This window comes from Thamnophis elegans, chromosome 16 (genome assembly GCF_009769535.1).
Source record: "Thamnophis elegans isolate rThaEle1 chromosome 16, rThaEle1.pri, whole genome shotgun sequence".
In the NCBI taxonomy this organism is placed as follows: Eukaryota; Metazoa; Chordata; class Lepidosauria; order Squamata; family Colubridae; genus Thamnophis; species Thamnophis elegans.
Window position 1 is genome coordinate 5,900,642 of NC_045556.1, and position 25,733 is coordinate 5,926,374.

At 46.9% G+C, this 25,733-nt stretch overlaps 1 protein-coding gene across 1 annotated transcript; it reads right to left on the minus strand.

Moving 5' to 3' along the window:
* Positions 1–3,951: 3,951 nt before the first annotated feature.
* CD276 (CD276 molecule) lies at positions 3,952–23,205 on the minus strand. Its single transcript, XM_032233400.1, has 7 exons — positions 22,911–23,205; positions 16,770–16,901; positions 15,529–15,879; positions 13,262–13,558; positions 7,192–7,332; positions 5,208–5,243; positions 3,952–3,993 (listed from the first exon to the last, which is right to left on the minus strand). Exons 2-7 carry the CDS (start codon positions 16,873–16,875, stop codon positions 3,971–3,973), a joined length of 954 nt encoding a protein of 317 aa, XP_032089291.1. The 5' UTR covers positions 16,876–16,901; positions 22,911–23,205; the 3' UTR covers positions 3,952–3,970.
* Between the last annotated feature and the right edge of the window lie 2,528 nt (positions 23,206–25,733).

The following is a 25,733-nucleotide window of genomic DNA, read 5'->3' on the forward strand; positions in this document are numbered from 1 at the left end:
GTTTGCCCTAGGCAAAGGAAGAACCGAATCATCCGGTGGCAAAGATTGCCCTATTCCACCAAGATGCCAAACCGTGCTCGTCAGCAGCGTCGCAGAGTACATGAACTCCGCCGCCGCAGCTTGTCAATCAAAGTCGAAGGCCTGGTGCAAGCCCTCCCCTAACTGCCCCCGGGAGGCTGTTGACATTGGAGCATTACCCTCGGCTGTTCGCTAAGCATTCGGTAAGACCACAGCTCCCTCCCTCCAACGGCTTTGAAAAGTCAAGGGATTTATCGGAATGCAAACCGGCATCTCAGAAGTTTAACCCTGACGGAGATTATCTTGCAATTTCAAGGTGGCTCGTCGAAAACCTTGACCAATTCGATGTTCTTGCAACTCAGGCAAGCGTCAGATGGGTTTGTTTCCAAATCATATTTAATAGGAATGGTGAAGCACACAATATGCCAGCGTGGAACAGAATCACTGAAAGCACACCTGTGGCACCGGGTGGGAGAACGCGGTGCCTTCTATTACACAAATCCGCCGGAATTAAGCTGGATAAAGATGTTCCTAGCTGTTAGCCATGGAAGATCTCCTATCTGTTAAATGGAACTGATGCGTTCATTATGTACACCAGAAGGCAGGTTTTTACCAGCTCGGTTGGAGAGGACTTCAATCTGAATTTGCAAAGGACAGGACAGGTGTGACAATGTGACACCTGGGAAAGCTTTCTTGGCAGGAATCATAGGAAGAGGGTGGGTCAAATGGATTTCTCCTTATTCTAGCAGTTAGCAATAGCAGTTAGACTTATATACCGCTTCATAGGGCTTTCAGCCCTCTCTAAGCGGTTTACAGAGTCAGCATATCACCCCCACAGTCTGGGTCCTCATTCTGTGATACAGCAATGTTTCCCCCCACCCTTTTTTTACACTCCTGTATAATCCCTTTCTTCCAGGTAGGGTTGGGGTGACTAAATTGGAGTTGAGCATTTACTGGCTGGAAGCCCTTCCTGATGCCTATGTGGAGTTCACAGCAGAGGAGAGGAGGAGAGGAGGGAAGCGACAGCCTACCTACCCTGACAGGGTTTTGAGACCCAGACCCCTCCAAATTCACTGTCCCTCCGGATACTCTTCCTCTGGATACTCTTTAGAGCAGTGTTTCTCAACCTTGACGACTTTAAGTCCTGTGGACTTCAACTCCCAGAATTCCCCAGCCAGCTGTGCTGGCTGGGGAATTCTGGGAGTTGAAGTCCACAGGACTTAAAGTCGCCAAGGTTGAGAAACACTGCTTTAGAGCCACAGCAGAAGTAAGCCAGGAGCAGATTCTACGGCCTTCTCCGCGCTCAGCGTCAAAGGCCGACATTTCCGACGCTTGGGAAGAAAACCCGAGACCTCTGACCAAGTGTTTCAGCTTTAATCGTAGGCACACTTAAAAGTAAGCCCTACTCCATTAAGTGGGATTGGTTTCAAGGCAAACATGAAGACATCTGCAAAGTCTACAGATTTTTTTTTTCCATCTCTGTTGGGTGTTGTTGATGTTTTCTTTTCTTTAAAGAAAGCTTGTAGAAAGAAGACAGTTCGTTCCCTGTTTTGTTTCATTTTTGTGTGTGTCACAAGTGTCTCTTGCTGAAAAGTGATATCCAGCACTGGTCAAAGGGACTTTTGTTATTATTGTTCTAAGTTATTGTTTCTTTTTAAAAAAATGAACACTGTGCCTAACGTTGACGGTAACGGTGTTGTACGGGTGACTATAAAAGAAGACCCACATCCTTAGGTCCTGAATCCATTCCCCTTGTGCCATCTCCGATGGTCACAATCTTGGGAAGTTCCCAGCTGGGAAAAAAAAGTCTTTAGGCACACTGTCAGATCCTCCATCTTCGCCTTGGCGCCTCGCTGGTGTCCTGCCATAAAAAGGGAAGGGGCAGAAATGAAGAAAGAATCAATTGGGCAATATACACCTCTGTACCTCAAGTGATGGGAATCGGGGAGAGGGGAATGACAGGCGAAGCAGAGTAATTCAGGCAGGTTGAGCTTGGCACCGTCAAGGCCCTCTCTCCTGGGTGTGAAATTCCAGCATCCCAGCATTTCTCAAAACATTGCGGCAATGCCAGGTTGATCAACGATGAACAGGGCTTGGGGAAAGGGATGACAAATTGTAGGTTTGGATTTGCCTGTTTGAGCGGAAACCTGAGTTTCTGCCTGACTGTATTCACAGCCAGCCTCTTTTAACTCAAAGTTCTTTCCACTTCAACCAATAGCAGTAGACTTATATACCGCTTCATAGGGCTTTCAGCCCTCTCTAAGCGGTTTACAGAGAGTCAGCATATTGCCCCCAACAATCTGGGTCCTCATTTTACCCACCTCAGAAGGATGGAAGGCTGAGTCAACCCTGAGCCGGTGAGATTTGAACCGCTGAACTGCTGATCTAGCAGTAGCCTGCAGTGCTGCATTTAACCACTGCGCCACCTTGGCTCTTAAGGGAAGTCGGGGTTTTTATTTTCCTGCAAGTTCACTTTGGGACAGTCGGACACCAGATTGGGGCAACTCGCCGCAGACAATTCGCTGCGGACAACTCGTCGCGATCAACTTGCCGTGGGAAAACTCACTGCAGGACAATTGAACACTTCCATTTCATTCTTTAAAATAAATTAACAAAATTAATTTTGCGTTTGGTCATTCACCTTTCATTTCTCCCTCCTTTTGCAACCGTTCCTTAATTATTATATTCCACCATTTCTTTGATATTAGTGTAGCTCTTCTCCTGCATTGAGTTGTCCATGGCGAGTTAGCCAGGACGCCAGAGATACTAAGATGACCTCTTAGCCAAATCCCAGACTAATTTTACTTCTTAAATGAATGATAAGGCGAAAATCCCTGCAGCGAGGAAGGAAAACTGTTCCCAGAGGCGGTGGCTTAAAATCCAGTGGGAAAAATCCCACGGGGGGCCGGGGGGATGGGGAATGCAGGTAGAAAAAGATAAGAACTACAGTCAAAACAGAAGAGCTGAGCTGGATTATGTTCTCCATCCTGATAGTTGTTGTGGTCTGCTGGTAGCCAGCAGAGCTGGCCGCAGAGTCGGACAGTGAGGAGGTTGGGGGAGGAACATGGGCCAGTCCTGGGGGCTGAGGAAAGCTCAGACGAGGGCTCTGCGTCAGAGGCAGAGAGGGAGCTAGGCAGCAGTGAGGCAGAAGAACAGCTGGAGCCTGTTCCCAGTGTGCGCATGCGCAGAGCTGCCAGAAGACAAGAAGAACTAAGAAAGCAGGGTCGACCTGGGAGTAAAGCCACACCTTGGAGGTGATTGGCCCCTCCCAGAGGAAACAAAAGAGGAGCGAATGGGGAGGGGGCTTTTGCAGGAAACAATTCGTTCATTCAGTCGGGTCAAGAGTGGGAAGTTCTGTTTGTGACTATAAGAGACTTTGTGCCACGTTTTGCTTCGCCCTGTGTTTAGAAACTGGTTATCTGGCAGTACTCTAAATGAGATAAGGTGCGTGTGGATAAACATTCCTCTGGAAGACTGCTTGCTAAAGCCTTGCTGACTGTGAATGAAAAGGATTCACAGTCCTGTAAATAAAAGAGGTTTTCTCGAGACCAAGACTTTGCTTCTCGCTTTCTAAGGAAGCCTGGGTCAGAACAATTGTGGGATCTTTGTGTGCATCCAAATTATGATCCCTGGGCAGATAGGGATCAGGTTTTGTCATGTAAGGTCAACAGGGAGAAGAATAAGTAGTTTTTGGGTTTGTTGGATGAATCTCAAGGTTGGGACAAGGATAGAAGTACGTTGAGTTCCAGCCTCTTTTTCAGTCAATGGAAGGGGGGGTCAGGTCCGTGGAGAAGGCAAGAATCTGTAAGAAGGCATCTGGAGGATTGAGTGGTAGGCTTCAAGGCAATTCGCTCTTGCCTCTTCTACTCTCTATGCTGGAGGAAGATCTCAAGGGGTTGGCTTGACAACTTTGGCCTTGAGAGATATCTTAACGCTTTGACCTCCAACATCGTCAATCAATTTCTTCGGCCATCTCTGGAAAGAAAGGAACAAGAGATTTTCAGAATTGGAATGGGGTACTCTTCCAAGCAGGTCAAAAGTATTGGGATGGGGGGGGGGGACAATGGGGACACCTCAAAGGGTAGGCTATCAGTCCCCTCCTCATTGCACCCCAGTGTTTCTTAACCAGAGCAACTTCAAGATGAGAAGTTAAGAACCGAGGTGGCGCAGTGGTTAAATGCAGCACTGCAGGCTACTTCAGCTGACTGCAGTTCAGCAGTTCGGCTGTTCAAATCTCACCGGCTCAGGGTTGACTCAGCCTTCCATCCTTCCGAGGTGGGTAAAATGAGGACCCAGATTGTTGTTGGGGGCAATATGCTGACTCTGTAAACCGCTTAGAGAGGGCTGAAAGCCCTATGAAGCGGTATATAAGTCTAACTATTGCTATTGCTATGAGTGGACTTCTGGCTGGCTGGCAGTTCTGAGGGTTGAAGCCCACAGATGGTAACAGGAAAATCAACCAGGTTTGTGTCACAGAATAGGGAGTGTATTTTACCAGGAAACGTAGATACGACGGGTTGGAAAAGTCAGCACCCTCCTAAATATACCGATGAGCCGCGAATCCATTGGTGGTGTCCATTTTCCTGTCTGAGTTCATGGGGACCTAACCCTCACCCTAAGTGGGTTTTCCCCCCATGGAATTTTCCCATGTATTTTACCTGGAAAGGTAGATACGACGGGTTGGAAAAGTCAGCTCTCCCCTAACCATACCGATGAGCAGCGAATCCATCGGCGGTGTCCATTTTCCTTTCTGGGTTCATGGGGACCTAACCCTAACCCTAGGTGGCTTCCCCCACCCCTATGGGATGCATTTACCCAGGAAACGTAGATAGGACCAGTTAGTGCCCACCTAAACACAGTAATGCAATAGCAATAGCAATAGCAGTTAGACTTATATATCGCTTCATAGGGCTTTCAGCCTTCTCTAAGCGGTTTACAGAGTCAGCCTATTTCCCCCCCCAACAATCCGGGTTCTCATTTTACCCACCTCGGAAGGATGGAAGGCTGAGTCAACCCTGAGCCGGTGAGATTTGAACCGCCGAACTGCAGATAACAGTCAGCTGAAGTGGCCTGCAGTACTGCACCCTATCCACTGCGCCACTGGGTTATGGCCCCGCCCCCCTTGGTTTGAAAGGACCTGAAGCTACGACGCCGGATCGATATTTGCTGCAAAGCCCAATTCTCCTTACCTTCCTTGACATCCATATTTTTCAGAGGTTGCAAAGCTGTCCATGCAGTGCGGTGGGGGGGAAAAAGAAAGAAGACAGTATCAGTGGATTGAGCACCCGAGGAGGGTGTCAAACAAACAGAGTGAAAACACTAGCGTGAATCTTAGTGAGTCCGAGCATCTCTCTTATCAGTATTTCAAAGCAAAGCATTGGCTTTTTACTCTCCTCTTAAGGCAACTGTCAACTTTTACACCGATGTAGAAAAGGAAGTCCTGCACTGCCCCCTGCTGGCCCATTGTAAAACCTGCACTATTCTATCCCTGGGATATGGGCAGAATGCCGAGGAATCCTCATGCCTTTATCGAAATCAAAATTCTCACCACTTCTGATTTCAATAAAGGGGAAGATATGTAGCTCAAGGTTGAAATGGGGAGGTTTTACAACGGGCCAGCAGGGGGCAGTGCAGGACTTCCTTTTCTACATCAGTGTAAAAGTTGACAGTTGCCCTAAGAGGAGAATAAAAGTGGTGAGAATGCCGAGGAATTCTTATGCCTTTATCGAAATCAAAATTCTCACCACTTCTGATTTCAATAAAGGGGAAGATATGCAGCTCGAGGTTGAAATGGGGAGTCCCCTGGCTGCCCTCTGAGTTTGGTGGTTTTCTTGCGGATGTGTCCTTACTCAAACTAGGCACTATCAGTACTAGAAAGATATGTAGCCTTTATTGTCGTCGTACAAAACAAATACAACGAAATTGGTAGAAAGGGGTGTGGTTTGCAGGGAGAGGGAGGGGAGGACAATGATGGCTTTCGGGTACTGATGCTCTCTAAAACTTGGTTGCTTTCTTGCAGACGTTTCATTACCAAACCAGGTGACATCATCAGTGCTAGTAAGGAGTAGTTTTCAGGCAGGAGGAGTAAGAGGGAGATTGGGGAAGGGAGAGGGAGGACAACAATGGCTTATGGGTCCTAGGTCCACTCTGGATGTGGTTGTTTCCTTGCAGATGTTTCATTATCAAACTAGGTAACAGTGAAGAGGAGGGGGGAGAAGTGAGGAGGGGACGAGGAGGGGCAGGACAACGAGGACTTTGGGGTCCTAGGTACTCTCTGAAGTCAGTTGTTTTCTTGCAGATGTTTTATTACCAAACTAGGTTAAAGCAAGGAGCAGGAAGAGGAGGAGGAAGATGGGGAAGAGGAGGGGATGGAGAGGAGGAGGAGGATGGGGAGGAGCAGGAGGAGGATGGGGGAAGGAGGAAGAGGATGGAGAGGAGGAGAAGCAGCAGGAGGAAGGAGGATGGAGAGGAGGAGGAGGATGGAAAGGAGGAGGAGGAGGAGGAAGAGGAGGAGGAGGACTGTAGCATCCTGGGTGCTCTCTGAGCTTGGGGGCTTTCTTGAAGACATTTCATTACTCAACTAGGGAACATCATCAATGCTAGAAGGGAGTGAAGATTGTGGAGGAGGAGGGGGGAGGAGGAGGAGAAGGAGGAGGAGGATGTGGGAAGGAGGAGGAGGAGAAGGAGGAGGAGGAGGAGGAGGAGGAGGAGGAGGAGGAGGAGGAGGAGGAGGAGGAGGACAATGACTGTAGCATCCTTGGTGCTCTCTGAGCTTGGTGGCTTTCTTGAAGACATTGCATTACCCAACTAGGGAACATCATCAGAGCTAGAAGGGAGTGGGATTTGCAGAGGGGAGAAGGGGGAGGGTGAAGTCCACCCATCTTCAAGCTGCCAAAGCTGAGTAACACCAATTTGAATTCAAAGCACTTCTCCCCAGGAGCGTGGGGCAATTGCAAAAGGCAGCCACAAATGCCCACACACCAAAGAGACACAGCTGCTTTCAAGAGCTGCAGACAGGGGCCGCTTCCCAGCTCCGGGAAGCCCCGTGCTGCCTTCAAACTCCAAGCGGTGCCTAGCCCTAGAAATACCCAGACAGATTTTCGGAGGGGTTGAGCAGGTGCGTGCAATGTGTGCGCCAAGGCAGAGCGAGCCGACGCTCAAGGTAACTCTTACCGGCTTTCGCTTTCTCCTCTTTGCAACTTTGACGGATCTTCTTCTGGCAGACGTACGCCAGGACCATCAGAAGGACCACAAGGCAAATCGACAGCCCTACGGTGACCCACAGAGCTACTGCTGGGAAGAGAAGGTGTTGTCCTGGGAGGAGACAGAGAAGGGAAAATGGGGTGGTGGGAGGGACACTGTGATTGCCAACGCCCTGGACTGGGATGACCCGAGGAAAACGGTTCCACCACAAAACCGCGTTCGACTAAAGGGCGCTCGACGAAACCGTGTAGCTGACGTCATCACAGCGCGACAACAGCGCGGAGAAAAAAGCACGCTGTGAACGCTAAACCTAAAATTAACCCCTAAACCTAAACCTAACCCCCCTAAACCTAATCCTAAACCTAACCCTTAACCTAACCCTTAACCTAACCCTAAACCTAACCCTTAACCTAACCCTAAACCTAACCCTTAACGTAACCCTAAACCTAACCCTTAACCTAAACCTAACCCTAACCCTTAACCTAACCCTAAACCTTATCCTAAACCTAACCCTTACCTTAACTTGAATCGGCTTGCTTTCAAAGCGCTATTTAAAGCGCCCTTCTTTCTCCGCGCTCGCTGTTGTCGCCCTGTTGATGATGTCAGCGACGTGGTTTCATCGGGCGCGCTTTAGTCGAGCGCGGTTTTGTCGTGCCACGGAGGAAAACTCTACCACATGGGTTCAATGTCATGCCGCACGCTGCACGCCGCACACCGTAAAGGGCAGCTGGCTGCCAAGAACTTGCTCAGAGCCCAGAGCCCCCAATCTAAATGCTTCATTGGCTGCAGTTTCCCTAGATGTCCAAGGAAACAGCAGGTTGAATTACCCTATCAAACACTTCATTAACCTTTAAATAATCATGCTAATAAATTCAAATAAATGCTGATCTATCACCCTTTGCTCAGAGGAGGGGGAGGAAGAAGAGAAGCTGAGCAAGGAGGCATTCAGCCTAATGGATTCCCCTACGTGGCTCTGCGTCGACGGGAGATATTTCGGATGTTGGCAAGGCTACTGTATTTTTTCAGAGTATAAGATGCACCTTTTCCCCTCAAAAAAAGAGGCTGGAAATCTGGGTGCTTCTTATACACTGAATACAGCATTTTTGGCCTCCTGAACACCCCCCCCCCCACTTTGCAAAAATGGCTATGCAGAGCCTTTAGGAGGCTTCCACAGTGCTCCTGGGGGCTGGGGAGGGCAAAAATGAGCAAAAAATGGGCCGGTTTTTTACTCATTTTTGCCCCCTCCCCAGCCCCCAGGAGCACTCTATAAGCCCGCTAAAGGCTATTCATACACCCTTTTTGACCAAAAAATGGGCCCGTTTTTGCAAAAAAATGGGTCATTTTTGGGAGGTCTGCAGAGTGCAAAAAACTTTTTTTAAAATTTGTCTTTTCAAAATCTTGGTGCGTCTTATACTACGAAAAATACGGTACTTCACATCTGCCGCTATTTTACAGCTGAAAGCAAGAGATGGATTTTTATCCTCACTGGATGGGTTGTTGGGTAAGCAGCATCCTCTTTGTTAGAGCCGAGGTGGCGCAGTGGTTAGGGTGCAGTACTGCAGGCCACTTCAGCTGCCTGTTATCTACAGTTCAGCGGTTCAAATCTCACCGGCTCAAGGTTTCCATCCTTCCATCCTTCCGAGGTGGGTGAAATGGGGACCCAGACTGTGGGGGCAATATGCTGACTCTGGGAACCTCTTAGAGAGGGCTAAAAGCCCTATGAAGCGGTATATAAGTCTAACTGCTATTGCTATTGTTATGGGACAGAGGGTGTCAAAAGATTTCTGCCCCCTTTTTGATGCAGACGTAACTGTTGGGGGTGTCAGCCACAGGCAAACCGAGCCATACATGTATAGCCTAAGTCTACAACTTTATTGATTTCCACTTATATTACAAGAATCTTCCCGTGCTGCACAGTGGCGCAGTGGTAAGAGTGCAGTACTGCAGGCTACTTCTGCTGCCTGCAATTCGGCAGTTCGAATTTCAGCAGGCTCAAGGTTGACTGTGAAACACTGTTAAGAAGTATATCGAAGTGCTACTGATAGTGTCCTTCCTTCCTTCCTTCCTTCCTTCCCTGTGTTAGAATGCAGTATTGCAGGTTAACTCTGCTGGCTGCCGTCAGTTCGATCCTGACTAACTCAAGGTTACTCAGCCCTCCATTCTTCCGAGGTGGGTAAAACGAGGACCCAGATTGTTGGGGGCAAGAGGCTGACTCTGTAAACTGCTTAGAGAGGGTTGTAAAGCAATGTAAAGCGGTATATAAGTCTAAGTGCTATTGCTATTGTTATTGCCTTCTCTTGGGAACAAGGAAATTTCATGGATCTGGGGGAGGTTTATGTCTCTTTTGGATGCACAAAGACTCAAGGCTAATTCTATGCTTGACCTCTTCTTCCATTTTGGCTGACAGTTTCCCAACTGGGGGATGCATAGTATATTTGCATGCATTTCCCCTCCCCACTCAAAAAAATTTTTACTAACTGTCCTAGCATTTGTAAACAACTTCAATATCATTCGATCAGGCCTCCTGCCGGGTGCAGAATTTTCAGTTGAGGATGTCCATGAAGATGAAGTAAAATCGAGTAAAATTTGCCTTCCTTGGTGGAGCAAAATAATTTCCCTCGCTTTCCCCTTCAAATCTCAAGGGGGGAAAAGCATTCAAAGCAAGATTCAGAAGTCCAGGATCCACTGAAAACGGAAATCAGCAGGGCATAAATGTGACGTCTAAGGCTAAAATTTCTGATTTACAAGGACGGAAGGGGGGGTGAGTCTAGAACATCAGCTAAATTAAACCAGGGAGAGATTTTGGAAAATTAAAAAAAGAGAGAGAAGGCGTTGGAAATTGGGCATCCTCTGCTTTTCAGAAGCACCCAAAAATTCACCGCTGGGCCTTTGTTGAAATTCCTCATATGAAAAAGAGCTTGATGATTTCTGACATGTTGCCAAGCCAAACACTGCTTTTTAGGAAACTGAAATCTATTCTCTTTCTCCTCTTTTTGTTCCACGTTTTAAGACAAGGCTCCCAAGATGGAAGAGAGGACGTTTGAGCACAATGGGGACATCTGTTTGCAAGATACATTTTCTTTTAATTAGTGGGGAAAAACTGTTTAACAACCCTGATCTGGCCAAAGATTTGTTCCCGTTCAAGGAGATTTCAATCCCAGGTGACAGAATGCTTAAAGGGCGTTGTTTTTAATGCCAAATTCTGGGAAATTCCTTCTCACAACAACCTACAGGTTCTATTTTGATGTGCAGTTGCAATAGCACTTAGACATATATACCGCTTCACAGTGCTTTTACAGCCCTCTCTAAGCAGTTTACAGAGTCAGCCTCTTGCCCCCAACAATCTGGGTCCTCATTTTACCCACCTCGGAAGGATGGAAGGCTGAGGCCACCTTGAGTCGGTCAGGATTGAACTGCTGGCAGTGGGCAGAGTGAGCCTGCAATACTGCATTCTAACCGCAAGGAAGGAAGGAAGGAAGGAAGGAAGGAAGGAAGGAAGGAAGGAAGGAAGGAAGCAATAGCACTCAGACTTATATACCACTTCGTAGTGCTTTACAGCCCTCTCTAAGCGGTTTACAGATTCAGCCTCTCTTGCCCCCAATAATCTGAGTCCTCATTTTACCCACCTCGGAAGGATGGAAGGCTGAGTTTTACAATACCACCCTATATGAGTCAATCTTGAACCAGTCAGGGTCAAACTCCAGGCTCTGGGCAGAGTTTGACTGCAATATTGCATTCTAAACACTGGGAAGGAAGGAAGGAAGGAAGGAAGGAAGGAAGGAAGGAAGGAAGGAAAGTAGCAATAGCACTTAGACTTATATACCGCTTCACCGTGCTTTACAGCCCTCTCTAAGAGATTTACAGAGTCAGCCTTTTGCCCCCAACAATCTGGGTCCTCATTTTACCCACCTCGGAAGGATGGAAGGCTGAGTCCACCTTGAGTTGGTCAGAATCGAACTGCTGCCAGTCAGCAGAGTTAATCTGCAATACTGCATTCTAACCACAAGGAAGGAAGGAAGGAAGGAAGGAAGGAGGAAGGGAGGGAGGAAGGGAGGGAGGAAGGGAGGGAGGGAGGAAGAAAGGAAGGAAGGAAGGGAGGGTGGGAGGGAGGAAGAGAGGAAGGAAGGACACTATCAATAGGACTGAGACTTATATAATGCTTCACAGTGCTTTACAGCCCTCTCTAAGTGTTTGAGAGCTCCGAGGGGGAAGAGGGATTGGAGCTGTCAGAGAGAGGGGAGGCGTCCATCAGCCCTCAGATTGAGATTCAACAGCCTCCAGGTCTGGAGGTGGCTGATGAGAAAGAGGAGGAGCAGCTGGGCCCAGTGCCCGATGCCTGGAGGAGCAGAAGGCAGAGGAGAGGAGAGCAGTGGAAATCTATGAGCTGGTCCTTGGGACAGAAGAGCCACTGCTGCTACAGAAGCCTCACCCTAGCTGTGGGGATAAGAGGGACAGAGATGAATAGATGTGGCAGACAACTATTCATCTCCCTGCTGGACGGACTTGTTAACCTGCGTTGAGAGAGAAACTTTTTGCCGAGCTCCTAATCAAGGAAACTTTGAATTCATTTCAGAGAGTTTGTCGTATTTGGGGACCTGGGTCAGAACACCTGTCACTTGCATGGCCCAGTTCCCAACAGCTGGGGACCCCTGGGTTACAAGGCAGGCATCATTTTTATTTGCATTTCCTTTGCTGCCCCCCCCTCCGCCAAAGAAGACACTTCCAGCCGGTGTCCCGGCCCTGCTGGGCTCGTGTGTGGCATCAAGTTCCGTCAAGTGGCATCGTGTGTTTAACGGAAATGTTTATGCTCCCGAAGGGACCTTCTCTTACAAAGCAGCGATTGCTGTGCCAAGGACAATTAAACCCTAATTAATGTTACCGTCAAGTGAAGAAGGTTAGCGAGAACTTGGGGGGAGTCTATAAAAATTGAAATGGCTCGAAGACATCTGGAAAGCTGGCAAAGATACGTTGGCAAGGCAAAGCGGTGTCGGACGGCGGAGAGGGAAAAGGTCAGAACTTCCCTGGAAAGCAAATCCTTTCGAAGGCTGCAATCCTACAATTTCCCGACCCAGATGGGATCCTGCAACAGGATCCGTATATTGGTCTCCATTCGTAAACATTTCTTGGTTTTAAAAAATTGATTGATTGATTTGATTTATTACATTTATATGCCGCTTCTGTCAATAACTTCTGTCCAGAGGTAAAGACATTAAGTCTTTTTAAATTTACAGAGTCATTAAGTAGAGGTAGATTCAAAAATGTTTACTACCGGTTCTGAGGGCGTGGCTTGGTGGGCGTGGCAGGGGAAGGATACTGCAAAATCCCCATTCCCTCTCCACTCCAGGGAAAGGATACTTCAAAATCACCATTCCTACTCCATTCCACGGGATGGATACTGCAAAATCTTTATTCCTACTCCACTCCACAGGAAGGATACTGCAAAATCCCCATTTCTACTCCACTCCAGGGGAAGGATACTGCAAAATCCCCATTCCTACTCACTCCAGAGGAAGAATACTACAAAATCTCCATTCCTACTCCACTCCAGGGGAAGGATACTGCAAAATCTCCATTCCTACTCCACTCCAGGGGAAGGATACTGCAAAATCTCCATTCTCTCCCCACTCCAGAGGAAGGAACCTGCATAATCTCCATTCCCTCCCCACTACAGGGGAAGGATACTGCAAAATCTCCATTCCTACTCCATTCCAGGGGAAGGATACTGCAAAATCCCCATTCCCTCCCGATCAGCTGGGATTCGGGAGGCAGAGAATTGATGGGGGCGCGGCCAGCCAGAGGTGGTATTTACTGGTTCTCCGAACTACTCAAAATTTCCACTACCAGTTCTCCAGAACTGGTCAGAACCTGCTGAATACCACCTCTGCTTTGCTTACAACCTTTTTGTGCCCATTACAGCAGCCCTTGAGTCTTCTCCACAGAGGTCTGCACTTCCAGCTAAGCCCACCCTCCACCCTGATATAGACCCCCTCCCTACCCACCGACTATCCCAGATGTTACCCTGTCCCTGAAAGGCGCAAACCTGTGATGGTGACGGAAGCGTGGGTCACCTCTTGAAGCAGAGGATTCTTGATCAGGCAACTGTAGGTGCTATTGGGTTCCAGCACCACCTGTAGGATGCTCTGGACGTCGAAGAGGCCCTGCTCATTGGCCATCTGGGAGGTGGTGATGTTGTCGGTGAGGTTGTTGCCGTGCCCATCTTGCCAGAGCACAACAGCTTCAGGGTACCCAGAGAAGCTATGGCATTTCACTTTGACCAGGTCCCCCGGCTTCAGGTTCTTGCTGGGTTCCAGATTGACATTTGGCTTGGAGTAGGTCGCTAAAACAGGAGAAGAGTGGATGAGAGACGACCGGTGACCAAAAACCCCCGTCAATTCATTCGACTTACAATCAAGCAACTGGAGTTGGGTATGTCTAGTTCCATCCCACAATTCACCTTTACTGTGTGATTGTGTAAACAAGCTATCTCTGGGCGATGTCAGCGTTCCAAGTATCATGTAGAATTAAATCAGAGTCCAAGGCAAAACTATCCTTAAAGTTCCAATTTAATAAAGCAGACATCTTAGGCACATCTGTGTTAATCCCAATACTGGAAACAACATCAGAATTCCACCCAGTTAAAAGTCCTTGATCTTGTCCCCACACCCACAATCCATCACATGGTCCAATCTTCTTCTTCCACACTGGCATCCACACCCAGCTGCTTCCGGTCAGGTATCAAAAACACGGAGACAAAGGATGACCTTGGCTTCTAGTAAAGAATGAAAATAATACATTCCACAAACCTACTCCTTCTATTCCACCTCCCATCAACTATACTAATGACAACAACATAATGAAATAAGAGAAAGTGTGGCAGGCCAAAATTCTAAAAGGAATATAATTGCAGGCCTGACAGGCGAGCCTTGACAAGCCAAGCTGTCTTGGGCAGACCTCAAAACATGCCAAGGGCCATCAGAAAAGAACAGTCTGGTCTCAGGACTATTAGTCATGGCTCCTTCTTTGCAGGAGTGAAATTTACAAAGCTCGGTCAATCCGCCCTCAACATCCTTGGCTTCCAAAAAAAAAACCCAGAAGGATGATTTTAGTTTTAAAAAGGGGGGAAATTTGTGCACCAGCCTTTCTCAACGGGAGTGGGTTGGAATGATGCTCTTCATGATCATTGGCCAGCCATGAAGGCTGAAAATACTGGACACTATAAATCGAAAAGTTCTGCAGATGGTTATATTGGACTAGGTGTCCCCATTGAATCCATCATTGGAAGCTCCTTCTCAAAGGTGTAAATAGTTAAGGGACTGGAGGCTAAAACGTTGCAGGAATTGGATATGTCTAATCTAGTGAAAAGAAGGACTAGGGGAGACATGACAGCAGTCTTCCAATATCTCCGGGGTTGCCCCAAAGAAGAGGGAGTCAAACTATTCTCCAAAGCACCTGAGGGTAGAACAAGAAGCAATGAGTGGAAACTAATCAAGGAGAGAAGCAACTTAGAACTGAGGACGAATTTCCTGACAGTGAGAACAATTAATCAATGGGACAGAAAATGCCTCCAGAAGTTGTGAATGCCCCAACACTGGAAGTTTTTAAGAAGATGTTGGATAGATGTCTGAAACAGTATAGGGTTTCCTGCCTAGGCAGTGGGTTGGACTAGAAGACCTCTAAGGTCCCTTCCAACTCTGCTATTGTATTGTATTATCCGCTGATGAAGAAGAGCTGAGACGCAGTGCACTTTCCTGAGTGTGAGAACAATCAATCAGTGGAACAGCTGGCCTCCAGAAGTTGTGAATGCTCCATCACTGAAAGCTTTAAAGAAGAGATTAGACAATCATTGGTCTGAAGTGGCATAGGGCCATGATGGCAAACCTATGGCATGGGTGCCACAGGTGGAATGCGGAGCCATATCTGCCAGCACGCAAGCCATCAGCTCCAACACGCATGTTCATGCCAGCCAGGTGATCTTCAGCCTTCCGGAGGGCGACAGAGAGGCCATTTTCACCCTCCCCAGGAAAGAAGGAAGGAAGGAAGGAAGGTAGCAATAGACTTATGTACAGCTTTATAGTGCTTCACAGCCCTCTCGAAGCGGTTTACAAAGTCAGCCTCTTGCCCACAACAATCTGGGTCCCCATTTTACCCACCTCGGAAGGATGGAAGGCTGAGTCAACCTTGAGCCCTGTGAGATTCGATTTGCCAAATTGCAGGCAGCCGGCAGTCAGCAGAAGTAGCCTGCAGTACTGCTCTCTAACCACTGCGCCACCGGGGCTCATCTTGCCCGCCTCCTTCCTTGAAGCTCACCTGCCATTTGCAGACTAACAGCCGCCCTGCTGAAGTCTCGCACTTTGACGAAGCAGGTGAAGCTCCCTTCGTCGGAAATCTGCACCCGGCGTAGCAGCAGGGACATGTTGCCATGGGCCAGCTGGTCGTAGAAGAGGGCAGTGCGGTTGGCGTAGGTGCTGCCCTGGTAGGCCGGCTGATCCCGGCCTTCCGTGAAGCCGTGCACCATCTGGTTGGTATCGGTCACCTGCCAGAAGAGGCTGAGTTCGTTCAGACTGAAGTTGGCCTCCGGCGAGAAGGAACAGTGGAGAATGGCATCGTGGCCAACCAGGGCCACCACCGGATCTTCAGAGACCTTGATCTCCACAGCTCCTGATGGGGAAGAGGACAACACAAGGCTTAAGACTTCACCGCTGAGTCACTTGCAAAAGCTTTGGGAACGAAGCCTTGTGTTCCGGCCTTCCCTTTGCCAACTGCAGTCTGTGTTGTGGCCCGCCAGCGGAGCTGGTAGCAGATTCGGACAGTGAGGAGGTTGGGGAGGAACATGGGCCGGTCGTGGAGTCTGGGGAAGGCTCTGACGAGGGCTCTGTGTTGGAGGCAAAGAGGGGGCCAGAGCCGTCTGACAGTTAACATCATCAGTGCTAGAAGGGAAAGGGGTTTGCAGAGAGGAGGAGGAGGAGGAGGAGGAGGAGGAGGAGGAGGAGGAGGAGGAGGAGGAGGAGGAGGAGGAGATGAAGAGGAGGAGATGAAAAGGAGGAGGAAAAGGACTGTGAGGTCCTTGGTGTTCTCTGAGCTTGGTGGTTTCTTGCAGATGTTTCATGACCCAACTAGGTAACATCATCAGTGCTAGAGGGGAGTGGGGTTTGCAGAGAAAGGGACGAGGAGAAGGGGAGGAGGAGAGAAAGGACGGAGGAGGAGGAGGAGGAGGAGGAGGAGATGATGAAGAGGAGGAGGAAAAGGACTTTGAGGTCCTTGGTGTTCTCTGAGCTTGGTGGTTTCCTTGCAGATGTTTCATGACCCAACTAGGTAACATCATCAGTGCTAGAAGAGAGGGGGATTTGCAGAGAGGAGGAGGAGGAGGAGGACTATGAGATCTTTAGTGCTCTCTGAGCTTGGTGGTTTCCTTGCAGATGTTTCATGACCCAACTAGGAAACATCATCCATGCATAAGAAAGAGATATACATCACCCTTAACCAAGTCAAACTTGGAATCCAGAAGGGAAACGTTAGGAAGCCAAGTCCACAATGCTCCTCTTACTTACCCAGCTGAGCCGGCAGGAGAAAACTCAGAAGCAGCAACTGGACCCAGAGCTTCCATGCCAAGGAAGAGTCCTGGAAGCCAGGAGGCCTGCAAGCGTTGGGGTGCATGGTCAAGAGAATCCGTGATCCTCTTCCTGAAGGAAAACCAAACAGGATCAAAACCAAACACCAGGTAATATTCTCCATGTTATGTAGACAACTCTACGAGTTGTGCACAATCCTACCCCCTTGATTGGTTGACACCAGGAAGTTCTAGGGCTGTAGGCCAGAAAGGAGAGCTAAACAAAGACTCTGGGTAGGAGAAATAACGAACCACTTCAACCACCCTTCCATAAAATGTCCACATAGGAACCTGGAGCTCTCCTGGATTCATAGCAGGATTTTTGAGAAGATGCCTTCAGTGAAATTCTTCGAGATGGTGTGGGAGGCTCTTGCCTTGACTTCCCAGTTAGCCCAAATGAGGGACATCGTCCCCATCTATGTAAGCCTTCTTCTTTGGCCCAGCCTTCTTGGCTTCCACTGCTTCGGTGAAGGAGAAGGACTGGTGGAGTCAGAAGAGGAATCAGCCTAGAGCAGGCATGGTGAACCTTTTCAGCACCGAGTGCCCAAAATGGAACATGTGTACCTGCTGGAGCATTGGAAATCTGAAGAACATCTGGCCAGCGCATGCCAATTTTAGGGACTGTTTCCTAGCCATTTTCTTTGCCATTTTTTTGCCCGGAAAATAGCCTGGAAAACAGCCCAAAAAACAGCCTGAAAACACTCCCAGAAATGGCCTGCAAAACAGCCTGAAAATGCCCCCCAAAATAACCTGGGAAATAGCCTGAAAAATGGCCTGCAAAACAGCCTGAAAACGTCCCAAAAGCAGCCCCCAAAATGGCCTTCCAACCTTCAGTTGAGTAGATTGAACGTCAAAAAGACCCATCGAATGTTCTGCAAAATCCAGGCAGTTTTATGTCCTTCTTTCTTCTGCTGTTCTTTTCCCCACCCATTCTTGGCTCTCTAATTATGATTGTGACAAGCCTATTTATGTGACATCATCGGGAACGCTCTCTATTTATAAGGCCTTCTGGGTTTATATTTTTAGCCTCTTTCTACCGGGGCTCTTCTGCTTTCCCTTTCTCCACTAACAGAACCTATAATTGTCAAGGCTAGTAGGTTTTTTTTTCCATGCCAGCAAAGCGTGCCAGCTGCATTACATGGCAGAAAATTCAAGCGTGCGAGATAAACACACAGTGCTAAATCCTCCTAAAAGGCAGCCAGGGATATTTGGGGGGGGGGGGGGAATACATGGAAGCTTAGAATGACATCATATCCTTCCCCCTCTGGAATTGTGCTTGGACGGTCATCTTAAACATCTAACACCCCCATTAAATACATAATGTAATATTGCATCAATTAAATACATAATATAATGTTGTATCACCCTGCCAACAAAAGTGTGTCTAGTCAAGGCTATGGTTTCCCCAGTTGCAATGGATGGCTGTGAAAGTTGGACCATAAGGAAGGCTGAGCACCAAAGAATGGAGGCCTTTGAACTCTGGTGCTGGAGGAGACTCCTGCATTGAGTCCCTTGGACTGCAAGGCCATCCAACTGGTCAGTCCTGGAGGAGTTCAACCCAGATGGATGATAGATAGATAGATAGATAGATAGATAGATAGATAGATAGATAGATAGATAGATAGATAGATGATAGATAGATAGATAGATAGATAGATAGATAGATAGATAGATAGAAGATAGGTAGGTAGGTAGGTAGGTAGGTAGGTAGGTAGGTAGGTAGATAGATAGATAGATGATAGATAGATAGATAGATAGATAGATAGATAGATAGATAGATAGATAGATAGATAGGATAGAGGGATGGATGGATGGACGGATGGACAGATGGATGGATGGATGGATGGATTGTGTAGATAGATAGATAGATAGATAGATAGATAGATAGATAGATAGATAGATAGATAGATAGATAGATAGATAGATAGATAGATAAATAGACTGATTAAAGTGGCCAGTCCTAGAGGAGATCCGCCCTGGCTGCTCTTTAGAAGGCCAGATCCTGAAGAGGAAACTCTAATCCTTTGGCCACCTAATGAGAAGGAAGGACTCCCTGGAGAAGAGCCTCATGCTGGGAACGATGGAGCGCAAAAGAAGAAGAAGGGGACGGCAGAGAAGGAGGTGGCTGGATGGAGTCACCGAAGCAGCCGGCGTGAGCTTCAATTGATTCCAAAGGATGGTAGAGGACAGGAAGGCCTGGAGGAACATTGTCCATGGGATCGCGATGGATCGGACATGAACTTCGCAACTAGTAAGAACAAAAATGTTGTATCTAAATTGGGACGTTGGGTTTTGAAATGCTGTCTTCCATCCCTCAATTCACCTTTACTGTGTGATTGTGCAAACAAGCTATCTCTGGGCGAGCCTTGACAAGCCAAGCTGTCTTGTGCAGTCCTCAAAACATACAAAGGGCCATCAGGAAAGAACAGTCTGGTCTCAGGACTATTAGTCAGGGCTCCTTCTTTGCAGAAGTGAAATTTACAAAGCTCGGTCAATCCGCCCTCAACATCCTTGGCTTAAAAACAAAACAAAACAGAAGGATGATTTCAGTTTTAAAAAGGGGGAAATTTGTGCACCAGTCTTTCTCAACGGGAGTAGGTTGGAATGATGATCTTCAGGATAATTGGCCAGCCATGAGGACTGAAAATATTGGACGCTATAAATCGAAAAGATCTGCAGGAGGTTATATTGGTCTAGGTGCCCCCATTGAATCCATCACCTTCTCAAAGGTGTAAATAGTTAAGAGACTGGAGGCTAAAACGTTGCAGGAACTAGGTATGTCTAGTTTAATGAAAATAAGGACTAGGGATGACATGATAGCAGTCTTCCAATATCTCAGGGGTTGCCCCAAAGAAGAAGGAGTCAAGCTATTCTCCAAAGCACTAGAAGGCAGGACAAGAAGCAATGGATGGAAACTAATCCAGGGGAAAAGCAACTTAGAACTAAGGAGAAACTCCCTAACAGTGAGAACAATTAATCAGAGGAACGACCTGCCTCCAGAAGTTTTGAGTGCCCCAACACCGGAAATCTTTAAGAAGAGATTGGAATGAATTTGTCTGAAATGGTATAGGATTTCCTGCTTGAGGGGGGTGGGGTGGACTAGAAGACCTCCAAGGTCCCTTCCGACTCTGATACGCTGTTATTTTGTCCACACCACTGGAGATTTTTTTAAGAAGAGGCTGGACAGCCATTTGTCTGAAACGGGATGGGGGCATGATGGGTAAACCTATATCAACCCTATTCAGCCAGAAAAAAGATGCCTTGATCATTCTTTCCCCTGGACCTCACGACTTCTTGGTCTCTGGAGAGAAGTTGGTGAAAACAGCCATCTCACCAACCTTACACAATGAAGTCATCCCACCAAAGGAAACAGATGGCCAGCTTGCGCGCCACAGAGGCATCCTACCCAAAGGGAAATTTCAGGAAGTGAGGAAGTATAGTTTGAACGACACACACAAAGAGACAGACACTTTTTGAAACTGGCATCCCCGCCAGAGGCTGGGGAGCACGTTGGTCCACATGGCACCGAGTTAGTTTGGGTTAATTCTCCAATGGAGTCCAAGAAAGTACTTCTCCATTCTTATGCGACCAGACCTGAGGGGGCCGTTGGTCGGAAGCCCACAATCTTTGCTTTGCTTGGCCAATTTCGCCACATCCATCCGATGTGGTTATTTGTCTGGCTCCAAGCCCAGCTGGCCACCGGGAAGTCCCCTGGTGTGGCCCCCATTTCAGTTTTGCAAATTAACATTAGAGGTCCAGCTTTCTAAAAGGGTTGGGCAAGCGGAAGGATTAGGTAAGAACGAAGAGGAGAGGTAATAGAATAGAACCAAAGAGAATAGAACAGAAAATAATCAGAACAGAACAGAACAGAACAGGGAAGGGGAGGAGAGGAGAGGAGGGGAGGGGAGGGGAGGGGAGGGGAGGGGAGGGGAGGAGAGGAGAGAAGAGAAGAGAAGAGAAGAGAAGAGAAGAGAAGAGAAGAGAAGAGAAGAGAAGAGAAGAGAAGAGAAGAGATGAGATTTTTTTCCTGGGAATTCCCAAAGCCAATTTTGAAAACACACACACAGGGATACACAGACAGGAATTCTAGTCTAAAGTACAGCTTACTCACATTCACAGTCTCTGAGATGCAAATGATAAGTTTGTTGAACTTTTCTGCTGAATACACACACTCTCCCTCTCCCCTCTCCCCGTCTGTCTCTGTCTGCCTGTCTGTCTATCATCTATCTATATCTATAACTCTCTCTCTCTTTCTCTATTTATTATCTATCTGTCTGTCTGTCTATCTATGCATCTATCTATCTATCTATCTATCTATCTATCTATCATCTATCTATCTATCTCTATCTCTATCTATCTCTATCTCTATATATCTATCTATCTCTCTATCTATCTCTCTATCTATCTCTCTATCTATCTCTCTATCTATCTCTCTATCTATCTCTCTATCTATCTATCTATGCATCTCTCTATCTCTCTATCTCTATATATCTCTATATCTATCTATCTATCTATCTATCTATCTCTCTATCTATCTATCTCTCTATCTATCTCTCTATCTATCTATCTCTCTATCTATCTCTCTATTTATCTATGCATCTCTCTATCTCTCTATCTATGCATCTATCTATCTCTCTATATCTATCTATCTCTCTATCTATCTATCTCTCTCTCTCTCTCTATCTATGCATCTATCTATCTCTCTATATCTATCTATCTATCTATCATCTATCTATCTATCATCTATCTATCTATCATCTATCTCTGCCTTCTGCCTGCCTGCCTGCCTATCCATCCATCCATCATCTATCTAATCTTTCTATATATATATATTTATATCTATATCTATCTATCTGTCTGTCTGTCTGTCTGTCTATCTATGTATGTATGTATGTGTGTATGTATGTATCTATGTATCTATCTATCTATCTATGTATCTATGTATCTATCTATCTATCTATGTATCTATCTATCTATGCATCTATCTATGCATCTATCTATGCATCTATCTATCTCTCTATATCTATCTATCTATCTATCTATCTATCTATCTATCTATCATCTATCTATCATCTATCTCTGCCTTCTGCCTGCCTGCCTGCCTATCCATCCATCCATCATCTATCTAATCTTTCTATATATATATATATTTATATCTATATCTATCTATCTGTCTGTCTGTCTGTCTGTCTATCTATGTATGTATGTATGTGTGTATGTATGTATCTATGTATCTATCTATCTATCTATGTATCTATGTATCTATCTATCTATCTATGTATCTATCTATCTATGCATCTATCTATGCATCTATCTATGCATCTATCTATCTATCTATCTATCTATCTATCTATCTATCTATCTATCTATCTATCTATCTATCTATCTATCTATCTATCTTTCCTGTGTTAATGTCCCTGTTTATACTTACACCAGTTATCTCGTAGAAACTAAATGAATCAATGAAAATAGAGAAATATCTATTTATCTGGTTTTTCAGCCGCATCGCCACCCTCCGCCGTGCAACTTCGGATTCTGACCACCGCCACTACCACCCCTTCCCCTTTTCAGCCTCCCAGAACAACAGAAGGCCATTTGTTGATCCACGCCCGTTTCCAAGGACCCTTCCCGACCGCCCCCCCTTTCTTCCCAGAGAGGGCCTGAGTGGAAACCCCCCACCCACCCACCCACCCCGGGTGAGTGGAAAGCGGGAAAACGGAGCGCTTTCCTCGCCTGGCTGCTGCTAACTTTTCTCCAGACCTACGTGGCCGGCTGAAAAGCCAGTCCGGAGCCAACGGCGGGAACGAAACGAAACTGAGCCGGGGAGCAGCTCAGAGATGCAGAGAAAGACGCGTGGCCGGAGTTACACGCGTCGGGGACCCGTGGAAGCCAGGGGCTTTGTTTTTGGCAAGTAGGCGCGGCGACGGGGAGGGGTCAGGAAAAGACCCTTCCAGCTGCTTTCTACACCCGGAGGGAGGGAGGGAGGGTGGGTGGACAAGACAGGGTCTTCTTCCTTCCCTCCGGCTAAAAAGAGCCATCCCTTCTTGCCCTGCGCCCCCCCTCCCCACATTAGCGGACTTACCCTGCCCCGCAATCAAAGTCCGTCCAAGTTGCGCCAGCCAGCCCGGGGGCGCCTGGGCTGCGCAGCCTGCTTTGAGTCGGCTCGCCTTACCCGATCGTCCTCCTTCCTCCTCCTCCTCCTCCTCCTCCTCCCGCCGCCCTTGCTTTCCAAGGGCGGGTCTGCGCCTCTTTCCGCGTACCCTCCGGGCGTGCAGATCCCAGCTCGTCCAGCCGGGAAAACCCCCTGCGCCCTTGAGGGCGAGAGCCGGAGGGGAGCCGAGCCGAGTTGAAAAGGAGGCAATGCCAGCCCCCTTGGCTTCCGGGGTGTGGAGAGGGAGGATCTGGCCACTGGGGGGGTGGGGGAGGTGGAGGGGGCCAAGAGGGAGGAGGGGAAAAGGGGAGGGTGGAGAGAGTCGCGGGGAAAGAGAAGAGAAGGAGTAGGGGGGGGTGGCATGATAGCGGTGGTCCAGTGTTTGAGGGGGCTGCCACAAGAAAGAAGGGCTCCACTTATTTTCCAAAGCTCCAGAAGGCAAGACAAGGAACAATGGATGGAAACTAATCAAGGAGAGAAGCAACTTAGAACTAAGCAGAAACTTCCTGACAGTTAGAACAATTAATCAGTGGAACAGAAGTTGCCTCCAGAAGTTGTGAATGCTCCAACAACGCCGGAAGTTTTCAAGAAGATGTTGGATAATCATTTTGCCTGACGTGGTGTAGTCGTGCCTAGGCAGGGGGTTGGACTAGAAGACCTCCAAGGTCCCTTCTAATTCTGTTACTCTTATTCTATTCCTGACAGTGAGAACAATTTAACCAGTGGAACAGCCTGCCTCCAGAAGTTGGAGGTTTTTTAAGAAGAGACTGGACAGCCACCTGTCTGAAGTGGGACACAGTTTACTGCTTGAGCAGGAGAGAGGACTAGAAATCTTCCAAGGTCCCTTCAAATACTGTTATTCTATTCTATTCTATTCTATTCCATTCCATTCTATTCCTAATCCTATTCTGTTCTATTTTATTCTATTCTTATTCCCATTCCCAATCCCTATTCTATTCTATTCCATTCCATTCTATTCCTTTTTCTAATCCTATTCTGTTCTACTTTATTCTATTCTTATTCCCATTCCCAATCCCTATTCTATTCTATTCCATTCCATTCTATTCCTTTTTCTAATCCTATTCTGTTCTACTTTATTCTATTCTTATTCCCATTCCCAATCCCTATTCTATTCTATTCCATTCCATTCCATTCCTAATCCTAATCCTATTCTGTTTTATTTTATTCTATTCTTATTCCCATTCCCAATCCCTATTCTATTCTATTCCATTCCATTCTATTCCTTTTTCTAATCCTATTCTGTTCTACTTTATTCTATTCTTATTCCCATTCCCAATCCCTATTCTATTCTATTCCATTCTATTCCTAATCCTAATCCTATTCTGTTCTATTTTATTCTATTCTTATTCCCATTCCCAATCCCTATTTTATTCCATTCCATTCTATTCCTTTTTCTAATCCTATTCTGTTCTATTTTATTCTATTCTTATTCCCAATCCCAATCCCTATTCTATTCTATTCTATTTTATTCCATTCCATTCTATTCCTAATCCTATTCTGTTCTATTTTATTCTATTCTTATTCCCATTCCCATTCCCAAACCCAATCCCAATTCTATTTTATTCTATTTTCTATTCTACCCTGATGGTTTAGCAGACAAAGAAAGAAGGAAGGGACAGCATGAATGGAAAAGTTTGAAAGTTTGAAACAAAGATGGCTCTAATCCAATAACTGCTTTGTGCCAACCGCACGACCATAGGGTGTCTATTGGGTATTATCGCTGTCTGGGACTGAACTATAAACTAAATTTAGCAGCACTGGAGAGAAATTGTATTTCCTGTGGAAGACCTAGCCTGAGTCATTGGCTGGTTGACTTCTCAGCTAAGAAAGGGATCCTGAGGACAACACAGGGCTACGGAAGTCGGCTGATAAATAATCAACATTGTACCTCGGATTCCAGAGTGCACGTGAGGTCCGATGCAATGGTGGGATTCAAATTTGTTACTGCCGGTTCTGTGGGTGTGGCTTGGTGGGCGTGGCATGGCTTGGTGGGCGTGGCAGGGAAGGATACTGCAAAATCCCCCATTCCCTTCAGATCAGCTGGGACTCGGGAGGCAGAGAATAGATGGGGGTGGGGCCAGCCAGAGGTGGTATTTGCTGGTTCTCCGAACGACTCAAAATTTCCGCTACCGGTTCTCTAAAACTGGTCAGAACCTGCTGAATACCATCTCTGGTCCGTTGGGCTTTGATTTTACGTGGAGCTTTTTGCATTCCCAACAATACTGCGTGTATTACAGAGAGCCCTTGACTCATCCAGAGATCACCAATTCGTTTTTATCCATTTTCAGCAAAAAGTTCATAAAGGGTTTCCAGACTTTTTTCTAAAAGTAGTTATTGCTCCTTCTCAAGTTAATGTATGATGTGGCTTATGTTTTGATCAAACCAGAGGCAATTTGATGATGCCAATAAACACCCCAATTTCTCTCATTTTAACCTCCTTCTCCCCACCTCCCAATTTTATTGTATTTGGGGTTTTTTATTGGCTTTTAATGAACTTCTAATGAGCCAATCCATCTTAATAAGCACGGGGAGTTCCAACATTCACTCTGCCATTTTAAATACTGTTTATTCCATTTTTTTTAACCTCACGCTTGTCAGTAATGCCTTTTTAATTGGAGGTTGGCTTTTGAATAGTTGCCGACTATTTTGGAATTCATTCTGAAGGGCAATGTGTAAATATTTAAAACAAACAAACGTTTAATGGATTGTTTAGATTATTCCATGGTGATCACC